Raw genomic sequence first — 14,606 nt, 5'->3', positions numbered from 1 at the left:
TATATTATATATATATTATATATATAATATATTATATATTAATATATATAATATATATTATATATATATTCTATATATTATATAATATATATATATTATATATAATATTATAATATATATATAGATATAGATATATATATATATATATATATTATATATATATATTATATACTATATATATATCATATATATTATAATATATTATATATATATTTATATATATATATATATATATATATATATATTATATATATTATATATATAAATAATTAATATAATACTATACATAATATATATAATTATATAATTATATATATAATATATATATATATATTATAATATATATATATATTATAATCTTTATATATATATATAGTATATATATATTATATAGTATATATATATATATATAATCTAATAATATATAATATATATATATATATAATATTATAATAATATATAATAATATATAATAATATATATATATAATATAATATTATATATATATATACATATATATATATTATAATTTATATATATATATATACAGTAGACCCTTGACTCACGAACGCATTGACCCACGTACAACTCGATCCCCGACCAAAATTATAGGTCAAATTTCACCCTTGACCTACGAACTAACTTTGAGATACGAACCAAAAAAAATGCGGAAAATAAAAATTCTGTTTGGGTCATGAACTAATTTTGAGACATGAACATTTGAAAAATGCTGGAAATTTCTGGAAAATAACAATTCACTTTGTTTCACAAACTAATTTTTAGACACAAACATTTGAAAAATGCGCGAAATCGCCCAGCACACGTGAGAGCGTTTGAGTTGCCATGGAACAGCCATCCTCCAGCCGCCCACGCACGGCGTCACCCACGCATCGCTCTTTGTCTCATCTCTTGTGTACAAGACGTTCGTCAATTCGCTTAGCATTTTTTGCGCTAAAACTTGTGATTTTTCTTCATAATGGGCCCTAAGAAAGTGAAGAGTGGTGGTGAAAGTAAGAAAGTGAAGAGTGATGGTGAGAAGAGGGTGCAGAGGAAGATAACCATTGAAATAAAGAAAGAAATTATAGAAAAGTTTGAACGTGTGTTCGCGTGACCGATATCGCAAGTGAGTACAAGATGGCCAAGTCGACAATTTCGACAATTTTGAAAAACAAGGATGCCATTAAAGAAGCAAATGTTGCGAAGGGAGTGACAGTACTAACCAAGATGAGATCACACCCTCGAAGAGGCAGAAAAAATAATTTTGAAGTGGGTACATGAGAAACAGATGGCAGGTGATAGTGTAAACGAGCCGATCATCTGCGAGAAACGCGGCAAGTGTATCAGAGTTTGCTGAAGGAAACTCCTTCTACTAGTGCCACGCCAGATGATTTTAAGGCTAGTAAAGGGTGGTTTGATAACTTCAAGAAAAGAACTGGAATTCACTCTGTAATTAGGCATGGTGAGGCTGCTAGCGCAGACAAGGCTGCTGCTGAGGCATTCGTGACCGAGTTTGCCGAGTTCGTGGAGGCCGAAGGATACGTCGCTCAACAGATTTTCAATTGTGATGAAACGGGCCTCTTCTGGAAGAAGATGCCCAACAGGACATTTATCACCCAAGAAGAGAAGGCGCTCCCAGGCCACAAGCCAATGAAGGATAGGCTTACGCTTTTGTTATGCTCAAACGCAAGTGGCGACTTGAAACTAAAGCCGCTACTTGTCTACCATTCAAATAACCCGCGTGCCTTTAAGCAGCACAACGTAAATAAGGCCAGACTGCCTGTAATGTGGAGGGCCAATACAAAAGCATGGGTGACACGGAACTTGTTTATGGAGTGGATTGATGAAGTGTTTGCGCCGACCGTGAGTCAGTACCTAACAGAGAACAAGCTACCCCTGCGGTGCCTTCTGATCATGGATAATGCCCCGGCACACCCTTCGTACTTGGCTGACTGCAGTGAACATGACTTCATTCAGTTCAAGTTCCTTCCACCCAACACGACCTCTGTTCTCCAGCCCATGGACCAACAAGTCATTAGCAATTTTAAGAAATTATATACGAAGGCGCTCTTCTCCAGATGCTTCCGTGTAACTGAAGAGACAAAATTAACCTTAAAAGAATTTTGGAAGAAGCACTTTAATGTTTTTTCACTGCATAACCCTCATTGATAACGCATGGACTGAAGTTACGTACCGCACATTAAATTCTGCGTGGCGGAAACTTTGGCCCAAGTGGCGTAACTGTCCCCGTGACTTTGAGGGCTTCGATGCAGAGATTGTGCAAGAAATTGTGTCCATGGGCAACAGTATGGGTCTACAAGTCAACGACGAAGATGTTGAAGAATTGGTCGCTGAACATTCAGAAGATTTGACTGCGGACGAACTTGTTCAACTCCACAAAGAGCAGCAGGAGCAACTTGCTTGGGAGCAATCAACTGACGAAGAGGAGGCTGGGGAGGAAGTTACAGATGTCAGCAGTGATGTGATAAAAGCCGCATTGGAAAAGTGGAATGATGTCCAGTGCTTCCTTGAATTGTATCATCCGGACAAAATTGTTTTACGAACAGGATCGTGAATATGCTCAATGAAAATTTAATGAGCCATTTCAGAAAAGTTATGCAAGGAAGGAAAAGGCAACAGACATTGGATAAGTTTGTTTGTGATTAAACGTTCACCAAAAAAACCTATAAGAGTTGAATCTCCGGAACGAGATCTCCCCGACCTGGATGGGGGAGGGTCTCCTTCCGCACAATAACCTCCTCCCCACCCACCACCCTCCTCTTCTCTTGTCCGTCAAGCCAGAAGTCTCGCCAGTCATAGTAAGTGTTCACTTTACAAACGTTTTTATAGTGTTAGTTTACCATTTTAAATTATATTATTAGATATATTAAGGTTTTTTACACTGACTTTTACATTATCTGTGTAAAATAAGGCAAAATATACATAATATATATTGGTTCGTAGGGGTCGAGAACCAATTAATATTATTCCCATTAAACCTTATGGGGAAATTAGCTCCGAGTCACGAACAATTTGGAACACGACCAAGGTCTAGGAACGGATTGTGTTCGTGAGTCAAGGGTCTACTGTATAATATATATATATCTATATATAATATCTATATATATCTATATAATATCTATATATATTCTATATCTATATATCATATATATATATATAATATATATATATATATATATATATATATATAGTACTCCCCCATATTCGCGGGGGATTGGTACCAGAGCCCTGCCAAATAGCTAGAACCCATGAATAGTTGAAAACACTATAAAAATACTTGAATCTGCCTATTTTGTTAGTTAAAACTCAAGAAAACACCACTAAAAATGTTTCTTAAATAGTTTTATCACAAAATGTACATTTTACGATGAAATTGATAAACAAAACCAGGAATTTGTGGATATTTCTCATATAGAAATCCTGAAAATAGGTGTATTATAAAATAACATTTAGAACTGAAAGGTACAAATACTGAAGACTAACCTTCTTGGTCTGGAACTTAGCAACATTAATCTTCCTTGCAACTGAATGTAGAGATGAGTAGCAGTATGTGTTTGGTATTTTTGCCATATCTAATGCCTGTTAAAAAAATAAATTTTCTAACTGTACATTACGAGTGACTTAACTCAGTGCAAATGACATAAAAAAACAACAGGGATATTAATATATGAATTTTTCAATGTCCTTGATATATGAAGTAAATTTCTTTCATGAATTTCAATAACTGCAAACAAAAATCATCACTAACATTATGCAAGTATTCTACGTGATGCTTTGTTGCTGCAAAGATGATTGTTTGCTCCTTTTTCTTGATAACGTGCTGCAGAAGGTGTAGAAGCAACGCCAATTTATCCTCAGATTTACATTTGAAAAAAGTCATTTTCAAATTCTCTGACAGTTTGTGCTCAACATCCAAACTGAAAAATTAGTAAAAAAACAATTCAACTACTGTATGACAAGTAATTAAATACCAGTACAGGTTACAATTATGAGCTCTATCATTTTTTTCATTATGACTGGTTACCATAATTATCCTGGTCACGTTTGTTTCTTCTGTAAAATAAACTTTATTTTCATAAAGGGGATTTGAATTCACAAATGTTAGTTGAAGAGTTTGTTGAGAGAGAGAGAGAGAGAGAGAGAGAGAGAGAGAGAGAGATTCTCAGCTTAAGCTACCAAGTGCCAACTTAATCTCAAGGTAAGAGAATATCCCTGGGGAGGGGTGTGCAGTGGTGAAGAATAAATACATACGGGGTTGAAACCATACTGAAGAAGGAGTGTATGGGTGATGTGAACGAAATAGGAATTAGGTACATACTTTGAATACACGTTTTGTTTTTCATATGGTGTTGTCTGGGTAAAATGTGGAACAGTTGGCACTCCATCAGTTAGAAGGAAAATTCATTGCATTGCAGTTTTTGGTCCCTGAGGTAGTTGGTAGGATATTTCATTCAGCCTGCTTTGGCATGGGGAATATTTAGCAAGTGTTGAGTGTTTTCCGTTTTTAAATGAAACGCAGTTGTGATTTAGCGAGTGTTGGGATCGCAGACTTGAGCTGAAGCTGGGGTGCATGTCTTCTTCTTTCCCACCATTATCCCTCCCTACAGTAAGAGTTTGTTTGCCTTATGTGCCTTCTCCACTGCCTTCTATCAAAGACATCTTCCTCCACAAACCTCTTCTCTCCATATCTTCCTTCATTTTATCCCGCCATCTAATTCTCTGTCTCCCTCTCGATCTTCTTCCTCTAACAGGTTCTTACCAAGCCCTCTTCACTCCCTCCTCATCATCCATCCTTAACATATGTCCATAACATCTCCATTGTGACTCTCACATCACCTCTGAAATCTTCACTAAGCCTGCTCTTCTGCTTATTTCATAATTTTCCAATCTCTCAAGCAGCGATATTCCCATAATCCACCTCAGCATTCTCATTTCTGTTCTCTCAAGCTTTGCTTCCTCTTTTCTTCTTAGAGCCCATGTTTCTGATCCATACATTAACACTGGTCTTATCACTGTGCTATAGATCTTGACTTCTACTTTGAATGGCATTTTTTTATCATATACATGCTGGTGTGCAAGTGATGAGGACCAAAATTTTGGTGGTTGGTGGATTTTGGTTATCTTTCTTTTTTCTTTTGTTTTTTCTTATGAATGATTTTGGGGGTGGAGTAGGTTGTTTATAGTTTATATGGGCTGATTTTGTTAAGGGTATTTTTTTAAGGGAACAAAGTGAGTTCAATTTTTTTTCTTCCCTCTTTCTCTCTTTCTGCAATTATTTTGGTTTTTCCTCTTATTGAGTTATGTGACAGCAATATATTTTTCACATTCATACTGGGTGTGTTTAATGTGGCATTTGTGTTTAAGCGAGTCACCGGTGTTTACGCTTAGGGGGTAGATAACAATGCGTCATTTGCAGGCTTGGTTGATGGTGTCCTTCGCCAGCCAGTGGAAATTTTAATTGATTCTGTTCAAAACCATTTGAATTCAAAGAAAATCACAGATCAGACAAAGGCATTCATTGAAGCTAAAGAGCTTTTTAGCTCTGTAGTTTTCAGTTTCAAAAAGTGCCAAATGTGGGACCTCAAAACTTTACTTAGAACTGTGTATGGGGCTGCTCAATGTGGGGATTTAATCTCGGATTTGAGGTCATTCTTTAAGATTAGGAAGGAACAGGATCAATAATTCATTGTAGTTGTTTGATGATACAAGAGATTTAACAGAGAAATTGTATTTTTCCTGGCTCTTGCAAGCCATCTAGATGCAATAGAGTAGTTTGACAATCAGGTAGAACCTTTGTGCCCAGATTCCTGTGAATTTGTCGAAATGTCCGACGGTAGATAGCACATTTTCCAATGGCATACCAAAAGCCATGATGGTTGCGCTAAAGAATCTGCCATAGTGGGATTCAGGTTTTTGTGCTAAGGTTGAGAGTAATGGGGGATCTACAGATCAAACGCCATAGTTTCGTTGTTTTAACTGTAACAATAACACGCAGGGATATACAAAGAAGTTTTGCAAAGTTAAATACTGTGGTGGGTTTAAGAGTGCTGACCACTCTTGGCAGTTTTGTCCATCGCTCAGATGAAGTAACATTAGACCAGTAACTCAGAATTTTGGTTATAGCAATAAGAAAGGTACTCAAGGGAGATATTCAACGGCATCTAATGATTGGCAATTTTTTTTGAAGGTCAATCATCCAAAAGACTCAGACCTTCACCTTCAGCTCCTTTACCACATTCATGTATATACATGTAGTACTTTGTATTTTTCTTGTCATATAAATCATATTACCACATGTATACACATGTACTTTGTATTAATTCAGGTAAAATGTATATGTACTTATATTTACATGATAAGTAGATTAAGGGCAGGAATACAATGAGATATGCATTTTATTTTAATCCTACATTTTGTGACAACATCGCCACATCTTCCAGGATTTTCTACGAAATAAAATATATGTTAACTAAATTAAGAGCTGATTACAAGATCCATCAGTTGAAATAAAACAATTTAAAGGTAAAATTACAACTCACAGACTTAAATTAGTACATGCACACTTGAGTAAAATTGAGACTAGAAGTAAAAAAATTCTAATTACCAAAAAGAAAAATGTAAATATCTTGGCAAAATGACAAATTTGTAAATAATTTGTATTTTTCATAACTAACAAACCTGAGGTCTTAACATTAGGATTTACTAGTGCCAAGCTGGAAACCGGTAGAATTAAAATTAAACTTGTGCGATCCAGGGACTATTGGCATCTATACCAGGTCACAGAGCATGTAGACCCAGAATGCCCTCAGCGTCTTGTGACCGACCTGCCAGTTATACTTCTAACCCAGTTAGACTGCTAGAGGGGTAGTTCGAGGTGGGCCTTTAACTGTTAAGACCTCAGGTTTGTTAGTTATGAAAAATACAAATTAGTTACAAATTTGTCATTTGTTCATATATGAAACAAACCTTCTGTCTTAACATTAGGATAGACTTTCTTATTGGAGGGAGGTAAGTCTCTAACTGACTGGGAGTTTGCCACCTAAATCCATTTCCGAATATTAGGAATATTCTAAGAGAATGGACTATAAACCTTAGAACCAAAGATATAAGGAAATCTATTGGTTTCCCTCACTGGGTGCTGGTATCATGCCATGGTTTATAAACTATGGGAAAATAGAGGACCCTCCATTCTCATAAACCACTCTTGTCCCTTGTATCTGAATCTACCATAACCTCTCCCTTCCTTATTACCGAGAGGGGTGTGTTGCTACTGAAAAGTATACTATATATTCTAACATAACTTTACAGTATGGCTGACCACCTCACCTACATCTATTCCATTCCAGCTCATGATGGTACTCTCCTTCATACTGCCCGTAGGTAAAGGAGTAGAATGAAAGTAGTAAAGAAAAAAAGACCACTCATCCCATTCATTCTACTTTCATACCTTCATCTTAGACTAGACACAAACTGACCTGCCAGGGGTACTAAATGAGCTATACCACTTGCTGGGCCGCCACCACTGGACCCAAGGAAAAGGTATCCAAGGATCCATGGGCAAAGTCTTTTAAATAAAAGGAAGTGAAAGTCATTTGGCATTTCCAAACACCAGCTTTCAGAATTCTCTCCACAGACATATTCTTCTTGAATGCCAAAACAGCACTCAAGCCTCTAATGTCATGAGCCCTAGCCCTCTCCTGGCTATCTGACCCCTTGTCTTCTGTCATGTAGGCATTCCTGATCGTTTCTCTTAGCCAGAACGATATTGTATTTCTGGACACTTCCTTTTTGGTCCTCCTGAAGTACTCTCTTGTTACCCTGATGGGACACAGAAGCATCTCATCTTTGTCATGATCTATAAAATCTGCCAGAGAAGGTATGGAGAGGAAAAAAAGAAGAAAAAAAAAAAAAAAGTCAAATCTGCCATCCACTATTGATGGGTTTTGAGTCTTGGCCATGAATTCTGGCACAAATTCGAATGCCATTGACTTCCAACCTCTCGAGTGCTTTACAATAGATGACAGGCCATGTAGCTCCCCCACCCTTTTGGTTGAAGCTAGGGCCAATAAGAAGACTGTTTTCAGGGTCAGGCTTAGTGGTTCGTAGGGGGGTTTTGTCAGACTACTCAGTACCATGGTCAAATCCAAATCAGAGGCTTTCAGTTCCTTTGGTGAACATGACTGCTCAAAGCTCTTCATCAACATGGCCAACTTCCATGAAGATGAAATGTCCACGCATTTCATGCGTAAGACCGAGGCTAGAGCAGTCCTGTACCCCTTCACCGCAGACACAGACATATGCCTTTCTGTCCTGAGATATATCAGAAAGTCTGCTAATTGCTGAATAGTGGTACCGAGTGGAGACAAGTTCCCTCTACAACACCAATCACAATATGCTGACCATTTTCCATGGTATACAGCTGCCGATGACTTTCTGATATTTCCTGCCATGTGCGCTGCTGCTTTTTGCGAAAACCCTCTCGCTCGCAAGAGATACTCGACAGTCTCCACCCATGAAGTGGTAGGGACCTCACCGACCGGTGGTACCTCTCCACGTCCGGCTGACATAGCAGGTTGTTCCAAGGGGGTAACTCTCTCTGCACGTCTATCAGGAGTTCCAAGAGATCCAGAAACCATTCCCCCTTTGGCCATAACGGAGCTACCAGAGTCATTCTGAGGTTCTGACACTGCATTACCCTGTCCAGAACCTGACGGATTAGACAAAATGGAGGAAATGCACAGACGTCCAGATTGACCCATGGGTGTTGTAAAGCATCTTCTGCTACTGCCTCTATGTCCGGGACTACCGAACAATACACTCCCAACTTTTGTTGTACCTGGTTGCGAATAGGTCTATGATCGGCCTTTCCCACAACCCGAGCATTCTGTCCACTACCTGTTGGTGCAAGGACCACTCCATTCCCAAGATCTGATCCCTGAAGCTCAACTTGTCGGCCACTATGTTTCTTTTCCCGGAATATATCTGGCCCTGATGTCTACTACGTTCTCTACAGCCCACTGATGAAGTTGAACTGTCATCACATGTAACTGTCGAGACACTAGACTTCCTTGTTTGTTTATGTAAGCTACTACTTTGGTGTTATCTAACATCAAAACCACTGAATGCCCCTGTACCCTCTCCCAGAATTCCTGTAGTGCTAGAAATGCTGCTTTTAGCTTCAGCACGTTTATATGGAGTTTTCTGTCCTCGCCGCTCCATTTTGCTGAAACCATCAGCTCCTCCAAATGTGCTCCCCAACCTTCTAGTGACGCATCAGAGAACAGCAGGAGATCCGGGGAGGGTTACTGAAGGGGAACACCCACTGTCAGATTGCTGTCCTTCACCCACCACAGCAAGTCTTTCCTCACTTCTGCCGACAAGGGAATCTGCTCGTACGGGTGATCTACTATTGGTGACCAAAACTCCTTCATCCTCCATTGTAGAGATCGAAGATGTAACCTCCCTTGTGGTACTAGCTTCTCCAAGGAAGTTAGAACTCCCAGTACTACCTGCCACTGTTTTGCTGGCTGTGTTTGTTTTTCCAGAGAGGCATTCACCACTTGTTTGCATTTCTCTACTATCTGGTCTGTCAGGAATACTTTGGCTTTTATTGTGTCTATAACCATTCCCAGAGACACCAGCCGTTGACTTGGATCCAACTGCGACTTCTCCTGATTTATCACAATGCCTAAGCTGTGACAAAACCGTAGAAGGGTAATTTCTCTCTGGACTTTGCTATCACCAGCCAATCATCTAGATATCTTATTAGCCTGATCCCCTGAGCATGCACCCATGTCGACACGAGAGTGAACACTCTTGTAAACACTTGAGGAGATGTTGTCAATCCGAAGCACAGAACTTTGAACTCAAAAACTTTCTCTGCAAGACTGAAGCAGAGAAATTTCCTTGAAGACTGATTGACTGGTATCTGAAAGTATGCGTCCTTCAGATCGATTGTCAGCATAAAGTCCCCGATCCTGACTGCTTGTAGAACCGTTTTTGGGGTTTCCATTTTGAAACTGGTTTTCCTTATAGTAAACAGATTCAAGGTTGACAGGTCTATTACTGTCCTCCACTCCCCATTGGCTTTGGGTACCAGGAAAATCCTGCTGTAGAAGCCTTTTGACGGACTGTATACTTGTTCCACAGCTCCTTTTTCCTTGATCTTCTTCACTTCGTCTTGCAGAATAATGGCCTTCTGAGCTTCTTGAGCATAAGCGAAGTGGGGTAATGAATGTTCCGTCAGGGGTGGGGTTACCTCGGACGGAATCAAATACCCGACTCTGAGAACATCCACCACCCACTGCTCTGCTCCCAGTGATTTGCCAGGCAACCCCCACCGGTGTGGCTGAGTGATGAGAGGCGCCTGTCCTATCATTTTGAGCCCCTTCCTCTTCCCCTAATCCCCCTTCCTCTGTTATTTCTATTGTGAAAGGGCCGATGAGTTAATTTCTTTGGGGAAGAGGGTCTTGTTGCTCTATTAGGGATGTTATGCCTCACTGGCTTCTTCTGAGGTATTTGCTGCTGCCTTACTTCCATAGGATTAGCCTGACTGCTAGATGTTTTCCTGACTGCCTGCTGTACTAATCTATCGTTAGTGTCCATCCTTCTCCTATCTATACCCTCTTCTAGTATGGCCTCTGGCAACATCAATTGCGACTAAGATATTGCCATTCCTCATTGCTAGCAGGGAATCCAAATCAACAGTGCGACTTAGTCTAGCCAAAGCTGCATCCCTCCTCATTAACAGGATATTTGCCCAAACATTGGCACTTAAATTTATGAAGTAAGCAACTGCTTTGGCACCTGTTTGTAGTAATCTAATAAACATTGATTCATCCACTGCCTTCCTTGTCACTTATGAGGATGCAATCTTTGCAACTGCTGTCAACCAAAGATCCAACCAAGAAGCAGTCTGAAAGACAGAAGCAGCTGTAGCTTCTAACGTAGCAGCCTCTTGGCAAGTCATCGAAGGGCATTCCATTTTTGCTTGATCTAAGGTTAATCCAGGCCTTAACCATACCACATTTGGGTTAATTTGTCTAGACAGTAAAGGAACCGTCGGTGTCGTATAATATTTTCTATGTTTCATCATTGGAGAAGGGATAAACTTAAACGATCTATTCGATCTTAAGGAATTATCCCTTCCCGCAATCTGTGCGTTTACGTGTTGTAAAACGGACTCCGCATGATTTGAACGAGGCAATTCATACGACACCTTGGTATCCTTTTTCACACCAAACGCCATGTCAGTCCACGGAGGAATCATACTGGCAGGTGTTTCCGTTCTGTCCGAAAGGTTATTGAATTGACGAATCAAATCAATCACCTCGGCATACGAAGCCAGAAACTCTTGGTTCTCTCCTTCCTCCGGTTCTAGCGTACTGTGCTCTGCCACGGGAGACGCTATCTCACTCCTATCCCCTGACAAACGTCCGGGTGCTTCGTGGCCGTCTGCCCCTACGGCCGCGGCTTCTTTGATCTCCGCTGACTGCCGACAGCTCGATCCCGAACAGTCAGCAGGAGAACGAGACCGCCTCACCCCTTCTCTGCTCGCGGATCTAGAGCGAGAATCTCGCCTATACCTCCAAGATGAAGGCTCTCTCAAAACCGAGCTCACTTCCTCTCCATGACGATTAAAATCATTTCCATCAACCTTCGGAGAACTCGGCCTTGATCCTTCATTTAGGTGGACAACACCTTCCACCAACGTATCAGACGAGGTTGCCAACTCGCTATTTTTCGACATTTTAATAGGAGCCTTATCATCTTTTCTCCGTATTTTAAACAGTCTTACAGGCGAAACCGGTATCTGTGCTCTATTTTTTGCTGCACTTTTCGCCCCGAACGCCATTTCACCAACGACACTGTAGTTTTTCTTTGACTCTTCATAGTCTCTACTGGCAACTCCGCGTTGGCCGTTATCCCATCGGCCGACGACTCACTCACTTGTTCGGACTCTTGTAAACGGCTTCGGCCACTAGCTTTGAGCTTACCAGCCACTGACTTCTTGCCTTTCTTGCTGACTGGGATGTGACCGTCCTGGCCCGAAGATGAAGAAGAATTCACTCTTCTCCTCTTGGCCCGAGAAACAGCCGCAAAATCCAGTATCCTCCAACGCTTGACTGGTACATGCCGTGACGTCATTGAACTTAGCGATGACGCCGAGCTAGAGGAAGAAGACGAAGAAGAAGACGAATCACGCCTTTTCTTTTTGTCTTTCTTATTAATTTTCTTCTCTAGATCCTGTAATTTCTTCATTAAAGTGTGTACTACTGAGTCAGAAAGTGTATTTGAGTCTGGAGGCAGCGAAGAAGACTGAGAACCAGTAGGCTGTGACGTCATCGAGTCTGTCATGTCGGTGTGTGACGTCGGTTGTGACGTCACCAATCTTGTAGGGAGAGACTGGGCTGCTGCTGCTGGCATCCCTGTGTTTGCAGGAAAACTACCCCCAACGTTCTGCATCGCCATAACCAATGAAGTTGTTGGCGTAGCCGCAACATTATTTCCCATAAAGTGCAAGCCTGGGGGATGAGGAATATTCAGCGCTGCCGGATTCTGCTGGAACCGTGATGTCATATAATGCGACAGCAAACCTTCCAAGGTTGGTAAGCCTGGAAGGCCTAGCGCCGCCCATGTACCTTCCATCCTGTTCGAGTCGGGAGCCGGCACCTGGAACAAAGATGGCTATGCTCCCCCACTCCCTGCTGGGAACAAAGGAGCGTAAAAATTATGCATCAAATTACCCAAAACCCCTCCTGGCGTTTCTGAAAACGAACCACTAGGAGAAACCAAAGGGGTATGGGACAAATCAAAGGCAGTGGCAAAACATATGGAGCAGTCTGATGTATTGCCGATACAAAAGAAGCCGGCAACGCTTGGTCATCCAAAGATGGCATCGACTCCTTTCTTTTGTACTGGCCTTTCTCATAAAACTTCCTCCACTGTTCCACCGACCAACCACGACAAACAGAACAAGGATTAGTAATTGTACATACATTTTCCCTGCACCTACTAAACGTTGGATGAGGATCCGTCGACACCGAAGTTAAGAATCTTGAACACGGAAAGCCACTGACTCCAGGGCATTTCCTTTGTCTTGTCTTCGAAACGGAAGAAGACCCCGATGGCGATACAAAACACTCCATCTCACCACTTACACACTCTTACAGCTCACACCCACACTGAGCACACTCAGAAAAAGAGAATTAATAAGAAAAATGAAATTGAAATGGATAAAAACAGGCAAACTAAAACAGGCTTTAAACAGATAGACAGAGAACACGTCCTATCTTAAAGGCGGTAGAAAGATAACTGGCGGGTCGGTCACACGACGCCGAGGGTATTCTGGGTATACATGCCCCGTGACCTGGTATAGATGCCAATAGTCCCTGGATCGCACAAGTTTAATTTTAATTCTACCGGTTTCCAGCTTGGCACTAGTAAATCCTAATGTTAAGAACGAAGGTTTGTTTCGTATATGAACAAATTATACATATCTATATGTATGTAAAAAAGAATGCCAGCACATACAATAAAAAATAAGTCATACACAGTATTCATAAGACTACAGCTGAAAATAGCTCTGCACAACTAAATTTTCAGCACCAACGATAAAAGCACATTAAAAGTGAACAATGTCAAGAGGCACAAAGAATGATACAGGACAACAGAGGAATGGTTGTTGAGAGTCAGAACTCGTAATTTGATGTTTAACGCTTCCAAAGTCGACAGTTCGTTGAAATCCTTTGTTTGGCCAATAATTTTAAAATCTTCACATTTGATGGTAGTTTCACAATTACTAATGTGATTCCTTATACAAGAAGTTTCTGGGTTAGATAGCTTACACCTAGTTCTATAACTAATGCCCCGATGACAATCGGCACTGACCCTGAGAAGCTGCCAGGTAGATCCTATATATTTTCCCAGATTTCATCTGGGAGAAGTGCATTCATAATCGACACTCAAAGTCATCAAAGGGCAGACCCATCTTTAAACTTGAAAAGTGAGCCAATGGTCTTAGGATTCTTAGGAATAAGCTCTAGATTTATGGCTCCAAAATGTTTGTGTACAATCTTAGTAAAATCTCTTGGAAAATAAAAAAAATTTATAGAAAACCCTGGAAGGAAAGCATTTATTACAGAAGTACTGGAGGAGAAAAGTAATTTCTTTGTGCCTCTTAACATTGTTTACTTTTAGTGTGTTTTTATCTTTGATGCTGAAAGGTTGGTTGTGTGGGGCTGTTTTCTGCTTTAGTTTTATGAATATATATGACTTTTAGTTTTTATTGTATGTGGTGGCATTCTTTTTTATATATACATTATATATAAATTTGCCAAAATATTTACATGTTCTTTTTGGTATATATAATATTTTGTACTTCTAGTTTCAGTTTTAGTCAAGTGCACATGTAATTTAATTCTGCAAGTTGTAATTTTACCATAACATAAATTGTTTTAGTTTTTTCAACTATTGGATCTTGTAATCAGCTCTTATTCTATGTTAACTTATATTTTATTTTGTAGAAAATCCCTGAAGATGTGGGAATGTTGTCATGAAATAGGATTAAAACAATATGCCTATCTCAC

The 14,606-nt window shown here is 39.9% G+C and overlaps 1 protein-coding gene across 1 annotated transcript in view; it reads right to left on the bottom strand.

Annotated features, from left to right (window-relative positions):
• The window catches only part of LOC135217360 (ATP-dependent RNA helicase DDX54-like), a 197,739-nt gene that overhangs the window by 139,460 nt on the left and 43,673 nt on the right, over positions 1–14,606 (bottom strand). Inside the window, exons 6-7 of the mRNA XM_064253200.1 lie at positions 3,767–3,935; positions 3,502–3,597 (exon numbers count right to left, since the gene is read on the bottom strand). Of these exons, the coding sequence (XP_064109270.1) occupies positions 3,502–3,597; positions 3,767–3,935 (265 nt within the window). The remainder of the gene's footprint in view (positions 1–3,501; positions 3,598–3,766; positions 3,936–14,606) is intronic.

This window comes from Macrobrachium nipponense, chromosome 7, assembly GCF_015104395.2.
Source record: "Macrobrachium nipponense isolate FS-2020 chromosome 7, ASM1510439v2, whole genome shotgun sequence".
NCBI classification, from domain to species: Eukaryota; Metazoa; Arthropoda; class Malacostraca; order Decapoda; family Palaemonidae; genus Macrobrachium; species Macrobrachium nipponense.
Note: the sequence above shows the minus strand (reverse complement) of the source record. Positions and strands in the feature narration are given on the sequence as shown.